Source organism: Urocitellus parryii, chromosome 14 (genome assembly GCF_045843805.1).
Source record: "Urocitellus parryii isolate mUroPar1 chromosome 14, mUroPar1.hap1, whole genome shotgun sequence".
In the NCBI taxonomy this organism is placed as follows: Eukaryota; Metazoa; Chordata; class Mammalia; order Rodentia; family Sciuridae; genus Urocitellus; species Urocitellus parryii.
Genome location: NC_135544.1, coordinates 42,417,512 through 42,441,862, shown reverse-complemented (window position 1 = coordinate 42,441,862; position 24,351 = coordinate 42,417,512). Strand labels below are relative to the sequence as shown.

General features: G+C 36.1%; 1 protein-coding gene across 1 annotated transcript in view; it reads right to left on the bottom strand.

Annotated features, from left to right (window-relative positions):
• LOC113183458 (putative ATP-dependent RNA helicase DDX60) overlaps window positions 1-24,351 on the bottom strand; it is a 112,888-nt gene that overhangs the window by 45,830 nt on the left and 42,707 nt on the right. Inside the window, exons 13-22 of the mRNA XM_077792565.1 lie at window positions 23,608-23,768; window positions 19,301-19,553; window positions 16,832-16,998; window positions 16,170-16,328; window positions 14,332-14,481; window positions 12,832-12,951; window positions 11,795-11,890; window positions 8,700-8,815; window positions 7,784-7,914; window positions 7,579-7,688 (exon numbers count right to left, since the gene is read on the bottom strand). Of these exons, the coding sequence (XP_077648691.1) occupies window positions 7,579-7,688; window positions 7,784-7,914; window positions 8,700-8,815; window positions 11,795-11,890; window positions 12,832-12,951; window positions 14,332-14,481; window positions 16,170-16,328; window positions 16,832-16,998; window positions 19,301-19,553; window positions 23,608-23,768 (1,463 nt within the window). The remainder of the gene's footprint in view (window positions 1-7,578; window positions 7,689-7,783; window positions 7,915-8,699; window positions 8,816-11,794; window positions 11,891-12,831; window positions 12,952-14,331; window positions 14,482-16,169; window positions 16,329-16,831; window positions 16,999-19,300; window positions 19,554-23,607; window positions 23,769-24,351) is intronic.

Here is a 24,351-nt window from a genome sequence, read left to right as displayed (position 1 = left end):
CATCTCAAAATCCTAGAAAAAGAAGAGCAAAACAACAGCAAAAGAAGTAGAAGGCAAGAAATAATTAAAATCAGAGCTGAAATTAATGAAATTGAAACAAAAGAAACAATTGAAAAAATTGACAAAACTAAAAGCTGGTTCTTTGAAAAAATAAATAAAATTGACAGACCCTTAGCCATGCTAACGAAGAGAAGAAGAGAGAGAACCCAAATTACTAGCATACGGGATGAAAAAGACAATATCACAACAGACACTTCAGAAATACAGAAGATAATCAGAAATTACTTTGAATCCTTATACTCCAATAAAATAGAAGATAGTGAAGGCATAGATAAATTCCTTGAGTCCTATGATCTGCCCAGATTGAGCCAGGAGGATATAGACAACCTAAACAGACCAATAACAATAGAGGAAATAGAAGAAACCATCAAAAGACTACCAACTAAGAAAAGCCCAGGACCGGATGGGTATACAGCAGAGTTTTACAAAACCTTTAAAGAGGAACTAACACCAATACTTTTCAAGCTATTTCAGGAAATAGAAAAAGAGGGAGAACTTCCAAATTCATTCTACGAGGCCAACATCACCCTGATTCCGAAACCAGACAAAGACACATCAAAGAAGGAAAACTACAGACCAATATCTCTAAAGAACCTTGACGCAAAAATCCTCAATAAAATTCTGGCGAATCGGATTCAAATTCATATCAAAAAAATTATACATCATGATCAAGTAGGATTCATCCCTGGGATGCAAGGCTGGTTTAATATACGGAAATCAATAAATGTTATTCACCACATCAATAGACTTAAAAATAAGAACCATATGATCATCTCAATAGATGCAGAAAAAGCATTCGACAAAGTACAGCATCCCTTTATGTTCAAAACGCTAGAAAAATTAGGGATAACAGGATCATACCTCAACATTGTAAAAGCAATCTATGATAAGCCACAGGCCAGTATCATTCTGAATGGAGAAAAATTGAAGGCATTCCCTCTAAGATCTGGTACAAGACAGGGATGCCCTCTCTCACCACTTCTGTTCAACATAGTCCTCGAAACTCTGGCCAGAGCAATTAGACAGTCAAAAGAAATTAAAGGCATAAAAATAGGAAAAGAAGAACTTAAATTATCACTATTTGCAGATGATATGATTCTATACCTAGCAGACCCAAAAGGGTCTACAAAGAAGCTATTAGAGCTAATAAATGAATTCAGCAAAGTGGCAGGATATAAGATCAACACGCATAAATCAAAGGCATTCCTGTATATGAGCGACAAATCCTCTGAAACGGAAATGAGGACAACTACTCCATTCACAATATCCCCCCAAAAAATAAAATACTTGGGAATCAACCTAACAAAAGAGGTGAAAGATTTATACAATGAAAATTACAGAACCCTAAAGAAAGACATAGAAGAAGACCTTAGAAGATGGAAAAACATACCCTGCTCATGGATAGGCAGAACTAACATCATCAAAATGGCGATATTACCAAAAGTTCTCTATAAGTTCAATGCAATGCCAATCAAAATCCCAACAGCATATCTTGTAGAAATAGATAAAAGAATCATGAAATTCATATGGAATAATAAAAGACCCAGAATAGCAAAAACAATACTAAGCAGGAAGTGTGAATCAGGCGGTATAGCGATACCAGACTTCAAACTATACTACAGAGCAATAGTAACAAAAACAGCATGGTACTGGTACCAAAACAGGCGGGTGGACCAATGGTACAGAATAGAGGACACAGTAACCAATCCACAAAACTACAACTATCTTATTTTTGATAAAGGGGCTAAAAGCATGCAATGGAGGAAGGATAGCATCTTCAACAAATGGTGCTGGGGAAACTGGAAATCCATTTGCACCAAAATGAATCTGAATCCCTATCTCTCGCCGTGCACAAAAGTTAACTCAAAATGGATCAAGGAGCTTGATATTAAATCAGAGACACGGCATCTGATAGAAGAAAAAGTTGGTTATGATCTACACGCTGTGGGATCGGGCTCCAAATTCCTCAATAGGACACCCATAGCGCTAGACTTAACAAATAGAATCAACAAATGGGACTTACTCAAACTAAAAAGTTTTTTCTCAGCAAAAGAAACAATAAGAGAGATAAATAGGGAGCCTACAGCCTGGGAACAAATCTTTACTCCACACACTTCAGATAGAGCCCTAATAACCAGAATATACAAAGAACTCAAAAAATTAGACAATAAGATAACAAATAACCCAATCAATAAATGGGCCAAGGACCTGAACAGACACTTCTCAGAGGAGGACATACAATCAATCAACAAGTACATGAAAAAATGCTCACCATCGCTAGCAGTCAGAGAAATGCAAATCAAAACTACCCTAAGATACCATCTCACTCCAGTAAGACTGGCAGCCATTAGGAAGTCAAACAACAATAAGTGCTGGAGAGGATGCGGGGAAAAGGGCACTCTTGTTCATTGCTGGTGGGACTGCAAATTGGTGCAGCCAATTTGGAAAGCAGTATGGAGATTTCTTGGAAAGCTGGGAATGGAACCACCATTTGACCCAGCTATTCCCCTTCTCGGTCTATTCCCTAAAGCCCTAACAAGAGCATGCTACAGGGACACTGCTACATCGATGTTCATAGCAGCTCAATTCACGATAGCAAGACTGTGGAACCAGCCTAGATGCCCTTCAATAGATGAATGGATAAAAAAAATGTGGCATTTATACACTATGGAGTATTACTCTGCATTAAAAAATGACAAAATTATAGAATTTGGAGGGAAATGGATGGCATTAGAGCAGATTATGCTAAGTGAAGCTAGTCAATCTTTAAAAAACAAATACCAAATGACTCCTTTGATATAAGGGGTGTAAACAAGGACAGGGTAGGGACGAAGAGCTTGAGAAGAATATTTACAGTAAACAGGGATGAGAGGTGGGAGAGAAAGGGAGTGAGAAGGGAAATTGCATGGAAATGGAAGGCGATCCTCACGGTTATACAAAATGTCATATAAGAGGTAAGGAGGGGTAAGTCAAGAGAATACAAATGGAAGACATGATTTACAGTAGAAGGGGTAGAGAGAGAAAAGGGGAGGGGAGGGGAGGGGAGGGGAGGGGAGGGGGGATAGTAGACAATAGGACAGACAGCAGAATACATCAGACACTAGAAAGGCAATATGTCAATCAATGGAAGGGTAACTGATGTGATACAGCAATTTGTATACGGGGTAAAAGCGGGAGTTCATAATCCACGTGAATCAACCGTGTAATATGATGTATTAAGAACTATGTAATGTTATGAACGACCAATAAAAAAAAAAAAAAAGAAACCCCAGAGGGCTCCTTGCCCATTATGCCATGTGAAGATATAGCAAGAAGGCAGCCATATAAGAATCAGAAGTGGGCCCTTGCCACACACCAAATCTGCCAGCACCTTGATCTTTGTCTTACCAACCTGAATAAATGTAAAAAATAAATATTTATTTTCTAAGCCACCTAATCTCAGGTATTTTTGTTATAGGAGCCTACTGAATGACCTAAGATAGTATCCCTCAAACCTCTGCCAAGAACAAAAAAAGAAAAAAAAGAGAAGGAGAAGAGGAATTTTTTTGTATGCTTTCTATCCTATTCAATAGGATTCCTTAGATTTCTCATTGGGAAAAATGTTAAACCTCAAAAAAGCAATTAGACTATGAAGATTTCTCCAAAAAAATCAACAATAATTCACTTGTTTTAGTAAAAACCTGCTTTAAAATCCAGTTTTGGATGTTCTGGGCTAAGGGAGCCACTACACATACAACATAACTGAAAAAAATGGAGATAATATTTGATAGAACGGAAAATTCAGAAGAGTTTAATCAGATGGTCTGATTCTAACTCAACCTCTAAATGCTAGTTGCTTACCTTTAATATAAGAATGAAAATACTTATACTTCCACCACTTACAGACCGGTAAGAGCAAACAAATAAAATCTGCTCACATGTTCTTTAAACTTCTAAAACCATAGGATGAAAAAACTGCACAGAATAACCATTTAGCATCACTCAATCTGAGCATTTAAAGCTGACTCAATGGTAAAGACTACATTTTATACCAAAATTCTAAATGAACATAGTATTTTGGAATGCTGCCATTTTGTTCTTTTATCAACTATTACTTGAAAGTGGTTACTTATACTGCCTAACTAATTAAGTAAGTCCCATTCAGGCCTGACTTTTCTCATTTCTAAAATGGATAATTCTGCTGAGAGCCACAGCCTAGTCGGAATGGCCCCTGGCATTTTGCCAACAATATTGGTTGCGAGGGGAGCTGTTAAGATGATGCTGGATTGATTCAACTGTATATTACACCTTTACTGTCCGCCTCGGCCTGCTACTTTGGAGTTCTCGCGGGGATTCCTGGAGAGTTCACATTGGTTGGGAAAGTGCAGGAGGAGGAATTTCCGGTTGGTGGTTCCTGGAGGAGCAGCTTGGGTGGTGTTCGGGAGAGTTCCCGGGGAGCGTGTGTGGAGTGTGCTGGTGGAGTTCAGAAATAAAGTTTGTTCCTGCTTCAGTGGCTCGTGATTTGTGCCCAGCCAGACTGTGGCATAATTCTGCCTATGCTGTTGGTTTGTTGTGAGAATTAATTAGATATTACAAGGAACAGGCCTATCAGAATGCCTGGCACATGACTTCAGCTGTTAATATGATCCCTTAATTATCAACTTATAATTATTAATTTTAAAAATCCATTTAGCAATTCTGTGGCTAAAAGCTGGGAATTCAGCTTAGTTGTTTTCCACTACACAATAACTAATGAACTGGGAAACTTGAGGCAGTTTCAGTAGACAATGAAGGGAAATAAATGGTGGCACATTTGTACCATCTTTTACTTAGAAGCCCAGTAATGTTCTACCATATACTATTTTTGTATCCACATTGCCCAAAAGGTCACAGGTACTGGTAAGCATTGATCCACACTGAGCAGGGAGAGATAGCAGTTCTTTCAAGGGCTTCCTGGGCTGCTGGCTCTCCAAAAGTCAGCAGCTGTCCCTGTGTGGCATGACAATTGGTGGCAAAAGCCAGACAAGGCTGTGCTTAGCCAGAAGCAAGTCATATATGGGCTAAGGGTGATCCCTTGCCGCAGCTGGATTAAGGCCAGCTCACTTGTCCTGTCCCATCCCTTCCCTTCTGAAATCACTTTTCTGATACAGCTAAAGAGGAAAGAACCAAGATGGATGGTTCTTCTCTCTATGCTGTCAGAATTTATTGTGTTTTCTTCTTACTTTTCAGTTCTTTCATATTATTTTGAAGTATTTAACACAAGGTTAGAAACTATTTACCCTTTGGGAGTCTATTAATTTTTTCATCATTGCTACTTTAGGAAATGTCCTACATAAACCCATGTTATGCACACAGTTGTCAAAACATATCTAATAATGCCAAAACCTTTGTATCTATTACCCTGCCTTCCTCCTGCAAAAGTCAAGGAGTCTTAGGAAGACTTGTACAACAGCATGCCTTTTGCAAAAGTCATATGGGGTCAGAGCACACTACTGCAGTTCCCTCGCTTTCCAGTTACTCCATTAATAGCTGCTGAGAATAGAGGAAAGGCACTTGGACCAGAATGACCATTTCAGCATGTACTCTGAACCACAACACTCATTGCTGTTTAAGATAACCCGCCGTGAGTGCTGGGGCTATAACTCAGTGGTAAAGCACTGGCTCACCTAAGTGAGGCACTGGGTTCGATCCTCAGCACCACATAAAAATAAATGAAGACACTCACTGTATGTTCACCTACAACTAAAAACATATTTTTTAAAAAAGAGATAACCTGGCCTTGTACAATTTTATACAAAATAAGTATTTTTAGAGTACTATACTGTTTTAAAATACCAGGTAATGATGAAAATGTCAGAGAATCTCTGTACATCAGAAAGACTGCGAGGGAAGAAGGAAGGGAGAAAGAGAGAAGGAGGATAGAAGGGTAGAAAGAAGGAAGGGAAGGATGGAAGGAAGGAGGGAGAGAGGGAGGGAATTACTGTATTATTAAGTCTAGGATTTTTGTCTATGTTCTAGGTTTGGGGTGTGAATTAAGTCACAGGAATGTTATTTTTATTTTAGCCAGAACATTGTCAAAAATAAAAAGAAGCTCCCCTCATAAAATCCTATTCGAAATTTACCATCATTCCCATGAATTTAGTTACTTTTGGAAGCCATGGTAACATAGCATGAAGGTTATTAAGTGAATCTCATTCATTCAGGATTTTGTTCAATATAACCTCCAAAGAAGCGTGGTGAAATCCATCTGTCTGAGATTGCATCTTGGCCCCACTTAGCAATTCAATGTCTAGTAAGTTGGTTGAGTTCTCTGTGCCTGACCTTCCTCATTTTTCAAATGAAAATAGTAACAGGACATCTATCATACAATCATGATGGCTAAAAGAGGTGAAATATGTAAAACTCAATTTTCGCCTGTTCATTAGTTATTGTGTACTAGAAAACAACTCAACTGAACTTCTAGCTTTTAGCCATAGAATTGCTAAATGGATCTTTAAAATTAACAATTATAAGCTCATAATTAATTGATCATGTTAACAGCTGAAGCACAGTCATGTGCCAGGCATTTTGATAGGCCTGTTACATACAATATTTCTAATTTAACTCTCAATACAAATCAATGGCATAGGCAGAATTATCCATTTTAGAAATGAGAACATGAAGCAAATGCTCAATTTTGGTTGGCTATCCTTATTTAACACACATTGAGTAAGTAATTTTAACACACATAGCAGTTTGTTAGGAACCACAGGAACATAAAATGTGTCTTTATCCCACAAAGATAAGGAAGAAATGAATGTAATCTACTTTAGCAGCAAGCTGGTTGGTGTCACATAAGAAACACCAACAAGAGGCTGTGGAGAGAAGATGACCTAGCTAAGGGAGTCACTGAAGGATTCTGAGAATGTGTCATATTAGAAGAGCCATGAAAGAATGATATCTAGATCACTGGCATTTGGCATCTGGGGTGAAATATTCTAGTAACATTGTACAGCATGAGGGCTTCTGAGTAAGGTACACCTAATAGATGAGTGAAAAAGATACTGAGGTGACGTCATAGAAGACCTGGATTGTGAAGCTACAGAACTATGCATTTGTCCCTCTCCAAAGGAAAACAATTAATGTATTGGAAAGACCAGGATATGCATAAGGAAGCTTAATATTTAGGATATGTTTAACTTTTCATGTTGTGGAAAGCAGACACACTATTGACTAATTATCACTCAGATAGGCAAATAGGAGTTTAAGTGGACCATTTATGAGAATGGGATGAGAAATATGCAAAAATAAAGTTTAAAAAATCATTCCTGACTCATACCCCAACACCCTAGCTGAAATCCTTTTAAGGCTCCGCCTTATTGGTTTACTATCAAATCATACTGCAATGTTAGTGAGAACTGTCTTTGTCTCAATTAACCTAATTCATAATGATCAGGTTCTCACATGTACTGATTAAGCTTAAAATGGGCAGCTTTTCAATTATAATATATGCAAAGAATTTATATTACTCAAAGCAAATATGGATGAAGTATTACTTACATGATATGTTGTTAATGAGGCACATGGGTGAAAGTGATCAAAACAAATGTCATCATTTTTTACTGAACATAAGTACTTCTCTAAATCATTGTATCTCTCTCCATAGAGCACTAGAATTAAGAGCAAGAATTTTTTATAATGAAAACACAATGTCTGGAATAATTTAAAGTGAAAGACAAAATTTATGTGAATATATCAAACATACCAAGTCTAACTTTATATGACTGTTTGGCGTGCCAGTGGTCTTTGGGAACAGTGGCATTTTTCTTAGAAGCAATTCCTCTTGCCATTACACCATCTTGTTCTTTCCAGTAATTTTTTACTGATTGTAACCACCTAAAAATTAAATCTACATATTATTTTGGTAGAAAATGGGAACATTTTCCCAAATTAAAAAGTTTAAGTAAAGCAAATTTCCTGGGCCATTAAGGAAATTGACTCAGGAGCCAGACTCTGTTAGATGGAATCCTAGTCTCACTACTTCTCTTTGTGACTCTCAATTGATCACTTAGTCATTCTGTGCCTCATTTAAAATACATTATTTACATTATTACCTGATAATGATAATAATGAAAATAATAGTAAATCATAGTGGTTGCTTGTTTTTAAAATAAATTAGCAGATGCAAAATACTTAAGAGTAGTACCCACAATAGGAGGTATAGAATACCTTATTATAATTGTTATTAGTTGGCAAAAAACCCCAGTGACAAAATGATCTTTTATTCCAACTAGTAAAGCAATCTTTCTAAACAATTCTACAAATTAGGAAAATAGATCTCAGGGCTAATGGCTGTTAGTATACCTTTTTGTTTGTTTGTTTATTTGTTTCCTGGTGAAGGACAAAATAGGAAGATATATCTATCATTTCTTCTTAAGATTTTTTGAGGTATGAAGGGGAATTCCCTACTCAATTGCCGATCTGGCTGGGGGAGTCCTTCATATTTCTTTGTACAGGGTGGCTAACACCTGTCAGGAGTGCTATACAGACATCATCTTCAAGATCCAGAGATAAACTATTAGTTGATAACAAAGTCATGAAACTTTTTAGATCCCATAAAGTATGAAATTCAAACATTCAAAATAGGTAAAAATTCTGTCCTGACAGAACCCAGTTCCTACTCAGTGAGATGTTCGGGGTTACTTATGGTAGCTGAAAGAGCCAAAAAAGGACATCGGATCATGACAAGGAGATGCTCCCAGATTTCTGCTCCAATTTCTCCACCAAGACAATGGACCTATTAAAGTAAAAAAAAAAAAATTCTCAACTGAAAAGTTCATTATAAAAAATTGCAAATGAAAATAAAACATGAAACTTTAAAATCATCATACATACTTTCCATTGCGTTTAATCAATATGCCAAGTTTAAAGAAGTATTGGAAAATCCACGTAATAGAAAATCTTGTCACCTAAACTTTCCTCAATCCCCATAACCACCCACCAATAATTCCTCTTTAATTTTCTTTCAAAACTATCTTTCCAACCTATGCCTTTCTATGTGTACTGCCAAACAAGCTGCAGTTACATTTTAATTGCACAACCACCATATTCTCCTAACCACAGTCTTACCTTCCCTTCTTGCGCCCTACTTCACAGCCAAAATCATACATTTCAAGGACAAATTACATTAGGCCATGTCCCTTTAAATGTCTTCCATATTTTTTCCATTGAATGTGGAACTAATTAAAAATTTTTTAATAGGATGCATGTTAGGGTTTAAATATGAGGTATCCCACAAAAGCTCATGTGTGACATAGTGCAAGAAGGGTTAGAGGTGAAATGATTGGATTATGAGAGCCTTAACCCAATCAGTGAATTAATCTCCTGATGAGCATTAACTGAATGGTTACTATAGGCAGGTAGGGTGTGGCTGGAGGAGGTGGGTCTCTGGGGGTGTGCCTTTGGAAGTATATATTTTGTCCTTGTGAAGCAGAGCATGAGCACATGCATGTTTCTCTCTCTCTCTCTCTTTTTTTTTTCTCTCTCTCTCCCCCTCCCTCCCTCTCTCCCTCTCTCTCCTTCCTGGTATTGTTTTGAGCTGTTTTTCTCCACCACACTTCTCTGCCATGATGTTCAGCCTTGAACCCAAAGAATGGAGCCAACTGTCTATGGACTGAGACCTCTGAAAACCTTTCCTCCTCTGTATTGTTTTTGTCAGGTCTTTTGGTTACAGCAGCGAAAAAAGCTCAGTAAAACAATACATAAAGCCTGGCATTACTTGGCTACTGCTGCCTCTCTAGATTCATCTCAAGCCACTCTCTACCATGGGTACTATGACTTATTCTCTCTTCTTCAACCTACAGAGTTCAGCCCCACTTCTCTCCTTAAAAATGACTTTTCGGAACCCTCATTGTTGAGTCATGCTCCTAACACACCCTGCCTTTAGATCCCATAAGTTATGAAATTGAAACATTCAAAATAGGTAAGCATTCTGTCCAGACAGAGCCCAGTTCCTACTCAGTGAGATGTTCAGGGTTATTTATGGTAGCTGGAAGAGTCAAAAAAAGACATTGGATCATGACAAGGAGATGCTCCCAGATTTCTGCTCCAATTTCCAGGTGTTAGCCACTCTTCAGAGTAGGTACCAATGTGGGTTTTCAGTCACTTGTGTGCTTACATGTTTAATCTCTCTTTCTCATTTAAACTGTAACCTTAGACCTGGGTATTCCTAGCATGGACACAGATGGAGCACTAAAGAGGCACTCCATAACAATTTGCTGAATAAATGAATGGATGTCTTTTGACCTTGACAAATTAAACTAGATTCAAGAAAGATTCTCAAATGTGATCTTAATGAAGCAAATTAAAATTATGTATCTGGCAATCAACTGAAAAGGATTTACTATGAGAGCTAGGTATTTGAAATATATAGATGTAAACATAGGTATGGATATATACACACATACATATTTTGCACTGCCCATTTGTTTTTATTCTGGTCAGATGACACACTGCTTTATAAAATACTAATATATTTGCACTGGTTAGTTAGCACTTTTCCCTGACTACCAGAAGAGATATTAGGTTTCAAAGCCTTTCAGTTTTACTACTATATAAAATTGGGAAAACAGAGATACCCAATGTCATATCACTTCAAAGTTTCAAGATAAGACTATAATCTAAGGCTCTCAATGGCATAGACAAAGTTTTTGGATTTTTTTAAACATGAATACTCAAAGCCCTCAGAATAGAATACATACTGATTAACCAAAAATAAATACAGCAAATCGGGATCACACAAATCAAAAGCACAATCTGTTTGGTAATTCCAAGTTTATGATAAGGAAAATGGAAGTTCCATATAAACTTGTTATCTTTTCCCCCACTTTAAATCAAAAATACCTTGGAGCAAAAGGATAGATCATTTTGTAATATTTTAGTCTCTTTAAATATCCTTAATGATGCTGCTCTGGAACTTTGCTAAACATTTTCCATGTGACTTATAAATCTGCACTGTTTTTTATCCTGCTCTCTAACTCTATGAGGTGCCTATATGTTCATGAGGACCCCCATGTTCTCTGGTTCCATTGGATTTGGCCAACAGAGAGCCTTGGCAGGGGATCAGATGAAGAGAGGCGAAAGAGGCTGAGGTCTTCATTCCATTGGTTGCCTTAGTCCAAGGTTTCCTTGAGCCAGGTGTGTTCCTCAATGGCGGTAACTACTCCTGAGATGTGGCCAACATAATCAGAATCTCCTTTTTTTTTTTTTTTGAGTTTAATGCTTCCCTACCTTGTCCTCTTTGGCCCAGGGACACATTACTACCTCTGAATCACTACATTAACCCTTATAGATTTCATCACATACTACTTTGAAATTTATCCTTCTTGAACTTTGAGTGTGGCATTGGTTTTCCATTGGCACCATGACAGATAAAGTCATTTGGGTCATTGACATCATTGGCAGAGAACCAATTTTATTGCTTTAGAGATCAAAAATTGAACTTTGAAATTCTTCTCCAGGGAAACTTATTCCTGGATGTTTGAATTCTGTTTCTCCTAAAACAAAAGTCTCCAATGAAAGTTTCCTCTTGCACACAGAACTGCATGGGGTGAATGAACCAATATGCCCAATTGAGAAAAGGTGAGCCAGAAAACTGATTGTGATCTACTAGGGAAATGGTTCAGAAGAAAGTACCTTCCTAATATGAACTTCAGCCAACGGGAAGATACAATGAAGTATGAGAGATATTAACCCAGAGAAATAATATCTCACCTACCTCATCAAATATAACATATCGGATCCTTTTTACCCAGTTTTGGCGATGAGGAGATAGCAGAAGAATTTCGAAGCAGGCAGGCACTGTAACAAGCACCTAAAAATAATAATATAATGTGAACTAACATTTTGAGCACTTTTATGTGCCAGGATAGTTATAACACTGTATAAGATAGGCTTATGAGTTCTGAATGTGCACACTGATAAGGATATAATATTCCTTCTGAGAACTATTTTCATTATATTGTGATATTCATTGGAACCATATGAAACTTCAGTTTTTGTAGTCCAAAATAGTTAAAATATAAGATGTGAAGTTTAAATTCTTTTTTATAAAAAGAGATTAGAAAGAAGAATTATTCATTGTCACAGGCTTGATTCTTTAAAACCTAACCCTAACCTAGTTTGGGCAGAATGATATTAGCTAAGAATCAACAAGGTACACTATCCATAATGCAACATTTAAGAAATTATGTTGGGGCTGGAGATGTGGCTCAGCGGTAGCGTGCTCGCCTGGCATGCGTGCGGCCCGGGTTCGATCCTCAGCACCACATACCAACAAAGATGTTGTGTCCGCCGAGAACTAAAAAATAAATAAAATTCTCTCTCTCTCTCTCTCTCTCTCTCTCTCTCTCTCTCTCCTCTCTCACTCTCTCTTAAAAAAAAAAGAAAGAAAATAAGAAATTATGTTGAACATACTTAGTAAGTATTTATCAAGAGAAAGTAATTATGATTGAAATTGATTTTTCATAACTTGAGAATTCTCTGGATGATTTTGAATTTGTTTATAAACCAAGATGATATAATGAACTACAAATGAATTCTGAAATGAAAATGTAATTACCTTAGAGAAAGGTGAGTTCTTTCTCACTCTTTGAAATGTAACAAAATCACATTTTCTCTAAAGCCATTTTTGTCTTTCATAAATTCAAGGAAATTATTTTCAGAAGACCTTGTAAAGGCATTAGGTTTTTCATCAGAGATACTTAAGTACTATCATATAATTTTATATCAAGTTTATTTATTAACAAACCCTACCTGACAGTTCAGGGCATCATGACGATAGTCCCGTGTAAAAACTCCACATAGAACTAAACCACCCGGCAGATTTTTGGTATAGCGATTCTGAACCGTCGCTGCCACTTGATTAACAAGAGCCTGATTGACAAGGAAACAAATCCATAGTCACATGATAAAGTGGAGATAGGTGAAATCTCAGGGGACAATAGGAGATATCCAAAAGTATGTCCAGCCATGACTGCAGAAAGCTTAATAACTCCTTTTGTCTACCCAACTTTCTAAGTAGCATGTGCTCAAGTACTTCCTTTGAGATACTGGACTAGGCATATGCACTTCACTAATAAATTTCAATCTAAAGTAGAACAAAAAAGTCTTCTTCTGAAATAAAAATAAGAAATGCCAGGCTGTGGGTGTAGCTCAGTGGCAGAGCACTTGTCTAGCAATGTGCAAGGCACTGGGTTTGATCCTTAGCACAGTATACAAATAAAATAAAAGCATTCTGTCAAATCTACAACGAAGAAGAAGAAGGAGGAAGAGGAGGAGAAGGAGGAGGAAAGAAATGCTGTCTACATATTAGAAAACATAAATGAACAGCATAATATAGTTGGATGACCAAGACTTAAAAACCATAAGTTTACCGTTGAAGAAAGTCGAGTGAGGACTAGCCAAGGTACCTTATCCCTCATGTTTGGGAAATCCCCCAGATGTCTAAAGTTTGAATGTATACAAGAATGAGTAGAAAACCCTCCTCAAGATCAAGTACGTATCTAGGCCAGTGGAATCTACAAACCTGTTGGCATCTATATCACACTTAATGACAAATTTTTAAAATCCATACAGATTAAAATGTAAATTTTATAACATAACCATAAAGATATTAGAAGTAACACTTCGTGTATTCTCATATATTTGAACACATACAAACCTATACAAATATTTAATATTGTCATTAAAATAATCATAATTATCATTTGTCAGAAAAAATATATTTTTTTCATTAAATGTTAAATATTTCGCTAAATATTTAAAATTTTCATTAATGAAAAGATAATACTTTTCATTAATAAGAAAAAATGGGTAAACTTATCCACAAGTAGCTTATTAATAAAGAAATGTCACTGCCCCCTAAATCATTCATAAAAGTGGCCAAGTCATAAATCACAGAAATGCTAATTTAAATATGAGATGATAGGTTTCACCTATCAGTATGGCAAGCACTTACTAAATGACAATAGGAAGGCTGGAACAAGTAAGAGAAGGTACAATATCATATACTACTAGTGGGAATAAAAATGAATTTAAATTTTAGAAGACTTGTTTGGCAGTATGTAGTATCTTGAACTTATCTAATCAATTCTTAACTTTTATTTCATAGATTTTTTAATAAAATTAATTACTGCTTTCATAAGCATACAAGCAAAATAAAATAAAGTGAACTAGATCTACCAGGTGACTGTGTGCAATATTTTTAAAGAGGCTCAGGAAGGAAAGAAAATATTCCATTCTCCTGAGCGCTACCTTTGTTGGTGCGACATACACGACCACCCCTTCGTCGCTCTCTTTCAGCACTTTCTCCATGCAGTAGTAAGACACATAGGTTTTGCCCGAGGATGTTGGGGCAACAATCACCGCTGACTCATGTTTATCCACCACGTCCAGGAGCTCTCGCTGTAGGGTTCAGAGCACAATTTGTTCCAATTACATGAACAACATACACCAAAACAGATGTATTAATACATTTCCAATATGATTTTCTGAACCTCTGATGGAATGACTAAGAGTTGCCGACACAAGGAAAAAAGAAAATCTCAAGGGCTCCTGCCATTTTCTCAGAGGGTATGATTTTTTTTATGCTCTTGAGCATCTGAAAGGTAAGCTTGATGTGTGAAAACTGGAAAAGTGAGTCTGAATGAAATATCTTAGTGGGAAGATTTTTTTTATCGCTTAGTTTTCATTTAGGAAGTGCAGACTAGCTTTGAGAAATAAAGGCCCCTGGAGCAGCCAATATGCATTTTGTAATGACGGAAATGAAAAATGGATGAGGAGGAGAAACATCAAAGACTCTTCACTTTACAGCTTATCTTCTACTTTCTATATTGAAGAATGCCAGGCGTCTACTCGGATGGCAGGTAGACTTCCAAAGAAATGTAAACCTACCTGAAGAGCAGAAGATGGAAGAACACTGGAAATCCCAACATGCTCACCTCTTCAATCTGGGCCACATCCCAGAGTGAAGTGGGCATCCGAATGACAATGCGTATGGAATTAAGAGAACATCTGACTGTCTCATGTCCTGAACTGAAATAAGGAGCTGGTTCTCCTACTCCTGCAAAGGCAGCATGAATTTTTTTTTAAGGTAACCCACCACACTCATCAGAAGAAAGGTAAAGTCCAAACTCTGGTTTGGATGCGGTTTTAGTGTCCATGAAGCAACCTGGAAGTAGGAGGGGTTAGGACCTCTTAGAGATGGGTCTTAGTAAGAGGTCCTGAGGTCACTGGGGGGCATGCCTTCAGAAGGAGGTTCTTAGTAGTTCTCAAAAGAGGTTTATTACAAAGCCTTGAGCCTGGCCCCACTAGCTTTCTCTGCTTTTTGTTTTTGAGATGTGATGCTTTCTCACACATTTGCTCCTACTGTGACACGATGCCACCTTGGGCTTTGAAGCTCCAAAACTGTGACCTAAATAAACCTCTTTATAAATTCAGGCCCTCTCAGGTATCTCACTATATTAATGAAAAGCTCACTAATACAGTCTGATTCTGAGTGGGACAGTCTATTAGATTTAACCCCTGAAATTGCATTTTTATAGAGAAACATGCTTACTTTATCAGAAATTTTATATGGTTCATTGTATGCAAAAGTAGATGATTTTCTTCCAAATGTTATAGCCATCAAATTTTGCTTTATGTACACTTATAGAAGAATAACTACTATGGTGGCAGATGCAATGTGTACATAACTAAACAATTGCCTTTACTGTTTAATGTACCCAAATTTCTCTGTGTGCCTTTATATGTTTACAGATGAAATCCTGTTGATACAGGGCCAATCTGGAGGCTGTGTCATAGGATTCAGAGGGATGATACGAGCATCTTAAATTTCAAATTGATGTATGTGAATTTGTCAAATACCTTCAAGAAAATTGTCTATATATTAAATGAAAACTTTTCTTTCTTTAAATAATAAAAGAACAGTGTATATTTGTCATTTTACATAACTAAGTATTTTTAATGGCATGATTCAATATTCAATATTTAAAAGCCTATACCAAATATAATACATAAAACAATAATGAGCAACTCCAAAGTTCACATATAATAAGAAAATGCAAGAATATTTTTTGCATTCACATCATTACCTGCCATGTGTCAGGAATAAAATCCTGGACCCTTGGGTCTGGATCTTTTCTTTCTTCTCTTATCAAATAATGGCCCATGTATTGCAGTTGAAACCGAGCTGGCCCAATGCCAATTGAATATTTATTCTTTTTCTTCTTCTTTATGTCATCCATCACATCCTATATTATTTTAAAACATTATTTTGAAAGTGATTTTAAATTACAACATTATTTAAATGATTAAAATATTTATTATTGAGTTCCTTCCATGTGAAAAGCATTTAACCCCATTTTAAATTTCATGGACATGTTACCACTTAAATCATTCTCTTCATTGTGAATTAACTAGTAGACATCAAGACTTCCAAATATCCATCATGGTATTTGTGGCTATGAATCTGATAAATAGTTAAAAACAATTGAACAATCACACTATAGTTTTGAGATGTTTTGATAGAATTAAGATTAGTTTAAAAGATCTTCAAAATTATCTGGCTTTTAATTTTTATGTCCCGGTAAGCATTTGTTCAAGATTTGTAATTTTAGACTATACTTCAAGATTGGGCATGTATATTACTAATAATGATAATATTTTCAATAAAAAAATCTAAAAGAGATGACTGTATTACCATATTATAACTCATAATTATTCTATTAAAACAAAGTTGCTCTAAAAACATTACCTTGGTTGGATGTAAGGAACATGCCAACTCCTCGAATCCTAAGTACCTAAGGCATCTGGCTATGAGTTGCCGATCATCTTCTTGTAAATTCTCTGAGTACTTTTCTATCAAGGAGTGGATCCTTTTCATCATTTGAATGGGTATCTCCATATCTTTTGTGGTTTTACCTTGGTAAAGAATGAAGAAATCAGAGACTGGGATTGTAGTTCAGTGACAGAGCCCTTGCCCCTCACGCATGAGGCACTGGGTTCCATCCTCAGCACCACATCAAAATAAATAAATAAAACAAAGATAGTGTGTCCATCTACAACTAAAAAAATATTTTAAAAAAGAATTTAAAAAATCAAATTTTTATTAAAGGCATCAAATTAATAAAGTTTCATTATCCAAGAGTAATTATTCTAACCTATCTTATTCAAATTTGTTATCTTACTTGGCATTAATGGAGATTTGGGAGTACAAAGGCCTAAATAAAATAAAATTAAAGTTTAATTATTCACGCTTCATCTCTATGTATTATTGAGAATATCTGTATCAGGGATTAAAAAAAGAAAAAGAAAAATCATATAGTTCATGATTGAAAAAAGATCATTAAATGTGAACTTTGTAGAAATTTAATGAGAACAGTAAATATTTTCCTCATTATTTTCATGTTTCTTCTACTATGTTCAAAAAAAATATTGGTACAACTTTAAATATTTGGTAAAAACTTAGCAACATTATTGAGCACAAGTGTTGACCATAAGTATTTGGTATAAATATTGGAGCCCTTCAATTCAACTGCCAGATCCAAACTTTGATAATCCCTCTCCATTTCTCACAGCCCCGTGTATCCCTTTTATTCTTCCCTTCTGCTAATCTTTTTATTCTTACCATATCAGGGCTCTTTGGACTCCATCTTTCTTTTCATTTTTATCTATTTAATAAATATCACCAAACACCTACTGAGTGCTATAGGAGACTACCCAGGAAATTTAGTAGGGAGTTCTGACTCTTCAGGAAATTCCAGTTCACTTAGAAAGACAATGCGTGTTCCCTGGTTGACCCTGTAGGTATTATGGGAACCTGACTACCGAGAGAGGCTTTATGGAAAGACATTTCATGAAATGGATTCAGGGAATAAGTGGAGTTTCAGTAGATGAAAAATAAGGACGAGGACATTTTTTGTAGCAAATGCTTCTTTAAAATTCTCTATTCAACATTCCTTATTTAATTCTCTGTATTATTGGGAAGTTCGATGTACCCGGGTAAAAGTCTACATTACCAGAACCATTGTGGTTGGGTGTAGTCTTGTGACTAGGTCCTGATTAAGGACTTCTAAGCAGAAATTGATAGCTAGGAAAGCTTCTGAAAAGAGAGACACAGAGCTGCAGAGAGAAGGTTCTGCCTTCTTCCCTTTCTCCTAATATTTTCTAGAATGCTGTCATCTAGGGAAACAAGATAACTAGAAGAATGTCAACAGGGATAAGGGAATACAAAGATGAAAGAACCTAATGTCACAAAGCAGCCCAGGATTGCCTATGTGTGAACCTCATTTAAATGAGTGAAATAAAGTAGGATTTTCTTTAAGCCACTGTGAATTCTGATCTCTCAGTAGCAGACAACTGCAAATCCTGATTCAATACCTTAGTTGAAGAGAGAACAGGCTAAGCTAAGCCTTTGCCCCTGGCTGGGATAAAATACCCAGTGAGAGGCTGGCTTTGCTAAAGCAGATTGAAGACAGTAGAATGAAAGTCTGGGGCCAGGAGAACCTGGGACTCACATGAGTATGGAAATGCTCAACCTGACAGATCCATTAGGTTTACTCAAAAGAACTGTCATGTCAGAGGTATTATGAAACATGATTATTTCACTGCTATTGATTTGCACATCTCTACTCAGTTCTATTTCACCTTGTCTTCTTCTTTCTGCCTCTTTTATTTTCTACTACTTGCAATTTTAGTAGAGCACATGGAATCCACAGAAACTTTGGGAGAACCAAGCATGGTAGACCAACAAGAATTTTTATTTATCCAGGAAGAAAGTATTTGTTTTGGAACCCAAAAGCAAATGACAGATTCTCCCTGGGTGCCTCCTTGTCATTTCCCTTAGCACTACTTGGCATATAATGCTTATAAATCTCCTGGGTATTTACTACTGAAACCCTCTCTACAATGTCATTGCTCATTAATAAAATAGCGATCATAGTACCTACATAAAATCAGATAACGTATGTAAGTCTTTTTTTTTTTTTTTTTTTTTTGGTACTGGGAATTGAACCCAGAGGTGCTTAACTACTGAGCATTTTTTTTTGAGACAGGGTCTCACTAAGTTGCTGAGGCTAATCTTGAAGTTGTGATCTTCCTGAGTCAGTCTCCCATGTACGTTGAGCCCTATAACACAAATTTCCAGCTAATAAATGACAGCTGTCATCATTACATTTGTGTTAGTTCTCCAACTCCCCCAAATAAGAAAAACAAAATCACATACCTTCATCTTGGCAATGTTCCTTCCATGCTTTCAAGCAGGCAGTTAACCCTAACATTTCAACTTGAACTTTCACTGAGTTACTTTTACATGATTTCAGAAAATCTTCCAGGTTCTTTATTCCAGAGACTAAATTCTCTTTCAATTTTTTTTCAATAGAACATGACAGAGCATTCCATTTTTGCTCTTCTTTTTGTTCTTCCTTTTCAAGTAACCTCTTCCTATTCTCTCTAGCAATTATTTCAGCCTTGGTCTCCTGCCCAAGAAAAAAGAAACAATATTTTGAAAAAAGTTGGAACTATTCCAAGATGACCCTTCATGAGTGGGCCGATATTTGTGAGTGTGTATTAATGATTTTGACCATCTTCCCTTCTTGAATGAGCATTAAAGAAGATTCTTTAAAGCCTTTTTTCCACTGTCTTATTCTAGCTGTTTTGTTTTTTATTATTATTATTTTATTTTTTTGTCTTTGGAAACCTTTTATTTTTTTTCCTTTAATTTTTATTGTTGGTTGTTCAAAACATTACATAATTCTTAACATATCATATTTCACACTTTGATTCAAGTGGGTTATGAACTCCCATTTTTACCCCGTATACAGATCGCAGCATCACATCGGTTACACATCCACTGTTTTACATATTGCCATACTAGTGTCTGTTGTATTCTGCTGCCTTTCCATCCCCTACTATCCCCCATACCCTCCCCTCCCATCTTCTCTCTCTACCCCATCTACTGTAATTCATTTCTCCCCCTTGTTTTTTTCCCCTTTCCCCTCACTTCCTCTTGTATGTAATTTTGTATAACCATGAGGATCTCCTTCCATTTCCATGCAATTTCCCTTCTCTTTCCTTTTCCCTCCCACCTCTCACCCCTGTTTAATGTTAATCTTCTTCTCATGCTCTTCCTCCCAACTCTGTTCTTACTCTCCTTATATCAAAGAAAACATTTGGCATTTGTTTTTTAGGGATTGGCTAGCTTCACTTAGCATAATCTGTTCTAATACCATCCATTTCCCTGCAAATTCTATGATTTTGTCATTTTTTAATGCAGAGTAATACTCCATTGTGTATAAATGCCACATTTTTTTTTATCCATTCGTCTATTGAAGGGCATCTAGGTTGGTTCCACAGTCTTGCTATTGTGAATTGTGCTGCTATGAACATCGATGTAGCAGTGTCCCTGTAGCATGCTCTTTTTAGGTCTTTAGGGAATAGACCGAGAAGGGGAATAGCTGGGTCAAATGGTGGTTCCATTCCCAGCTTTCCAAGAAATCTCCATACTGCTTTCCAAATTGGCTGCCAAGGACCTGAACAGAAACTTCTCAGAGGAGGACATACAATCAATCAACAAGTACATTCTAGCTGTTTTATAGGGTCAATTCAAATGTTAAGCCTTCAACCTATTTTGCGTTGATCTTTGTAAACGGTGTAAGATAATGGTCCAATTTAAAGAATCTTCTTTAATGCTCTTAAAATTAAGCCTCTGCCAATGAAAAACATATGACAAATCAAGTTAGTAAGTATAAAGGCTCTCTGTAGGTAACTTCTAATTTTCTAGTTGGTATAGATTATACATAAAAGAGTAAATATAATGAAATCAAAGTAGCATGACACCACTGCTCTTCTGTATGTCTGTGCAGTGGCATGTCATACTCTCTCTAGCATGGCCAACCCTCTTCCGTTTCTCCCAAAGCACCTTCCTATCCCTACTGGCTCAAGACATTTCTACCACCAAGATCTTCCTGACTTTCTCATGTCCAAGTCATGTCATCCTTCCTCTGACCAGGCGTCTATCAAAGCTCTCATCAGTGTGTACTGCAGATGTAATTCTACTGTCATACTTCACTAGATTGAGATCCTTGATGGCACTATGCCATAGATGTTGCAGGTGCCAAGCACAAAGCATTTAGTCCATAATGTTTGATGATTCCATAAAGAAAAAGATGATGGACAGGAGTGAATAGAAGAACCAACACAGAGACAAACGAATTCCCCTGCCTAGATAAATGGTTCCAATTGACTTCAACACCACACAGACTCATTTTTACCTGCTTTTATCAATCTGATTTATTAATCTACAAAGACAAATTGGAGTATTGTATTAGCAAAGGATTCTAACAAACCTTCCACTATTCTGGTTAGCCATGGAATTAATATGTAAACGTTTGCCAGAGTGGTGGTGCACACCAGTAATCCCAGTGACTCAGGAGGTTGAGGCAGGAGGATCTCAATTTCAAAGCCAGCTTCAGCAATTTAGCAAAGCCCTAAGGAACTTAGTGAAACTCTTTTAAAAAAGAGGAATGGGGGGGGGGGTTTCTGGGGATGTGATTAAATGCCCCTGGGTTCAACTCTTGGTACAAAAAAAAAAAAAAAAAAAAGAAAGAAAGAAACATTTGCTTATAATGAAGTCAATTTTAATTGTCATCACTCTCTAATTATTTAATTCAAATTAACAATATCTGAGCTTTCCAAATCTTTCACCTTCTAAGTCCTCTGTATTATGAGTCCATTCCACATAGTTCAGTCTCAAAAAAATAAGAGCAAGCTGTAGTCCCTCGACATGCACAAATCTCATTTCATCTGAAAACCTAGATTATTGTTGGTAGGGGAGTATATTTATAAAATTATGAAGGTGTTCTAATTTCTTTGAAATTATTTATTTAATTTTTAATAATGGGGGAAAGAATGAGATCTTTTTTAGTCTTCATCTCTTATACTGTGTGATGAGAATATTTGCAAATTTACTGTTTTATAACATCTCTCAAAAAAGAAGAAGATGATTCATGATACTCCTAAATAAAAGTAAAAGTTTAATTGAGTGGTCTCACTGAAATAAATTTTTCTATAAAAATGAGAAGGTCATTATCATGAAAAAGAAATAGCCATCACAGGAGGGCTTGGTGAGGCTTCTTTTTGACTATTAAAGCAAAAGCTGAAACATTCTCCATATCTGGTTGCATTTTTGAAGCAGTTCAAGGAGAGGCTTCACAAAAGCACTAAGAACATTCTAGAATAGTTCATGGTATTTTGGGCATTATCTTGAATAGAATATAAAAGAACTGTTTAGATAAATTCTCAAACTGTGGACTGATGTCTGTTGTCACTCCCAGTTTGCAAATTAGAGGTCTACAGATATGGAAGTTTCTTGATCTTGCCAAAATTTTCCCAAGTAAGTACTCAGAAGTGAGACTGGGGATTGGAGTTGTGGCTCAGTGGTAGAGTGCTTGCCTGGTATGTGTGAGGCCCTGGGTTCAATTTTCAGCAGCACATAAAAAGGTAAATAAAATAAAGGTATTGTGTCCATCTACAACTAAAAAAAAAATTTTAAAGTGAGACTAAAGATTTTTGTTGTTGTTTTCTTTCATTTTTCTTTTCTTTTTTGGGTGGGCTGAGTGGGATCTTCATATGCTTCATTTCTAATAACTTCACCATGCTTGCTTCATTCAATAAAGCACACAGGTGACAAATGTCTTTGCTAGGATTGGTTTTGTTTATCAGGCACTCTCTAATATATTGAAACCTTCAATTCTAGAGGCTATCTTTAGTAAAATAAACACTTTACCTAATCTTCACAGAAATAGACAAAATTCTAATGAGTTGCTCATTTTAGTAAAAAAAAAAAAGAAGAAGAAGAAATAAACCTTTGCCTAAAATCATCAAATCAGTAAATTCAGTTTTAACCAAATTTTCTGTACTTAGATATTATCAAAGATATTAATTGTTAATTTTCACATGATAAGCTATTAGTTTTAAACCAGACATAGGTTTGAATCTTCCTTATTTACTCCATTCTCAGTACGGTCCTCAGTAGAAAAAAAACATTCCAAGGAGGAAAACAGTAAGATTGCAGGAATATAATGCACAAAAATGAGGAGATGAATAATTCTAATCTTCCAGCCAAAAAAATTAGTATATTAACTCATAATTTAACTGCTTTGGAAGAGTGTAGACAGTCTATTAAGCAAAAGTGAGCAGACAGTTATTTATTACCTATTTTACCACTTATGTAAAAAAAAGGTATTCAATGTCATTAACTAATCAACAACTGTATTTTTAATGTTACTTCAACATTTCTAAATCCAAACCTTTAGTCACTTGATGTCTTTTATTCTTTTCCACATAAATATATGTTGTTATGTACCGAGGATTGTATATAACATTTTGCATGCGGGTTAGACTTTCTTAGCAAGTAAATAAGACATTAAGTAATCAAATGAAAAAAGTCTCACATAAAAATTAACCACCAAAGGATAAACAAACATCAACTTAAGTATTAAGTAAAAATCCGTAGAATTTGTCAAAACTTACATGTGTCTTTTTGCTCTTGGGCTCATGACAATCCTTCTTTGGCTTAACACCTTGACTTATGATGAGTTTTGAAGAGACTGATTCTAATGAATTCCCATAAATTCGTTGAAAACGGTGATACATTTGCAAGGATCTAAGAACATGAGGATCTCTAGATTTTTCTGAAAAATGAAAGATGAACATGTAACATTGCTATTTTTTTTCTAGTGGCATTCTTACTAATTCTTCCCACCAGCCCATAGACATGTATTTTCATTCTGATATGGGACAGTAGTTTGAGCTGATTACTTTTGCTAAGAGAATCTTAATTCAGGCTGTCTCTTCTTCATAGAGTCATTTCCCATCCTACTTACTGAGGTGACAGAGCACTTTTCATGGCCTACTTCCAAAAACAAATATTAGGATACTACCAAAAAATGACACATTTGGGACATAATCTCTCACATGCCTGGGGAATGAGGTTAAAAGAAAGGTAGAAGCAGAATCAAAAAAGAAAACCATGTAAGATAGTCTGACTTCTTGCATCACTCTATGGAAAGAAAAAAAATCCTTACTCTGGACCACAGACACAGACCAAGAACTTGGCAGCTAAAGAAAGCTCTCTTCATTCTAAAAACCCAATGACATAGCAAGGCCCAACAATCAGGGTATGAATTACTCCCATATCCCCTCACCCAAAAAAGAAACTTCAATGTTCAGTTGAATGGAATAACCACGCTGGTTAATTTCTCTACGTCTGAATCT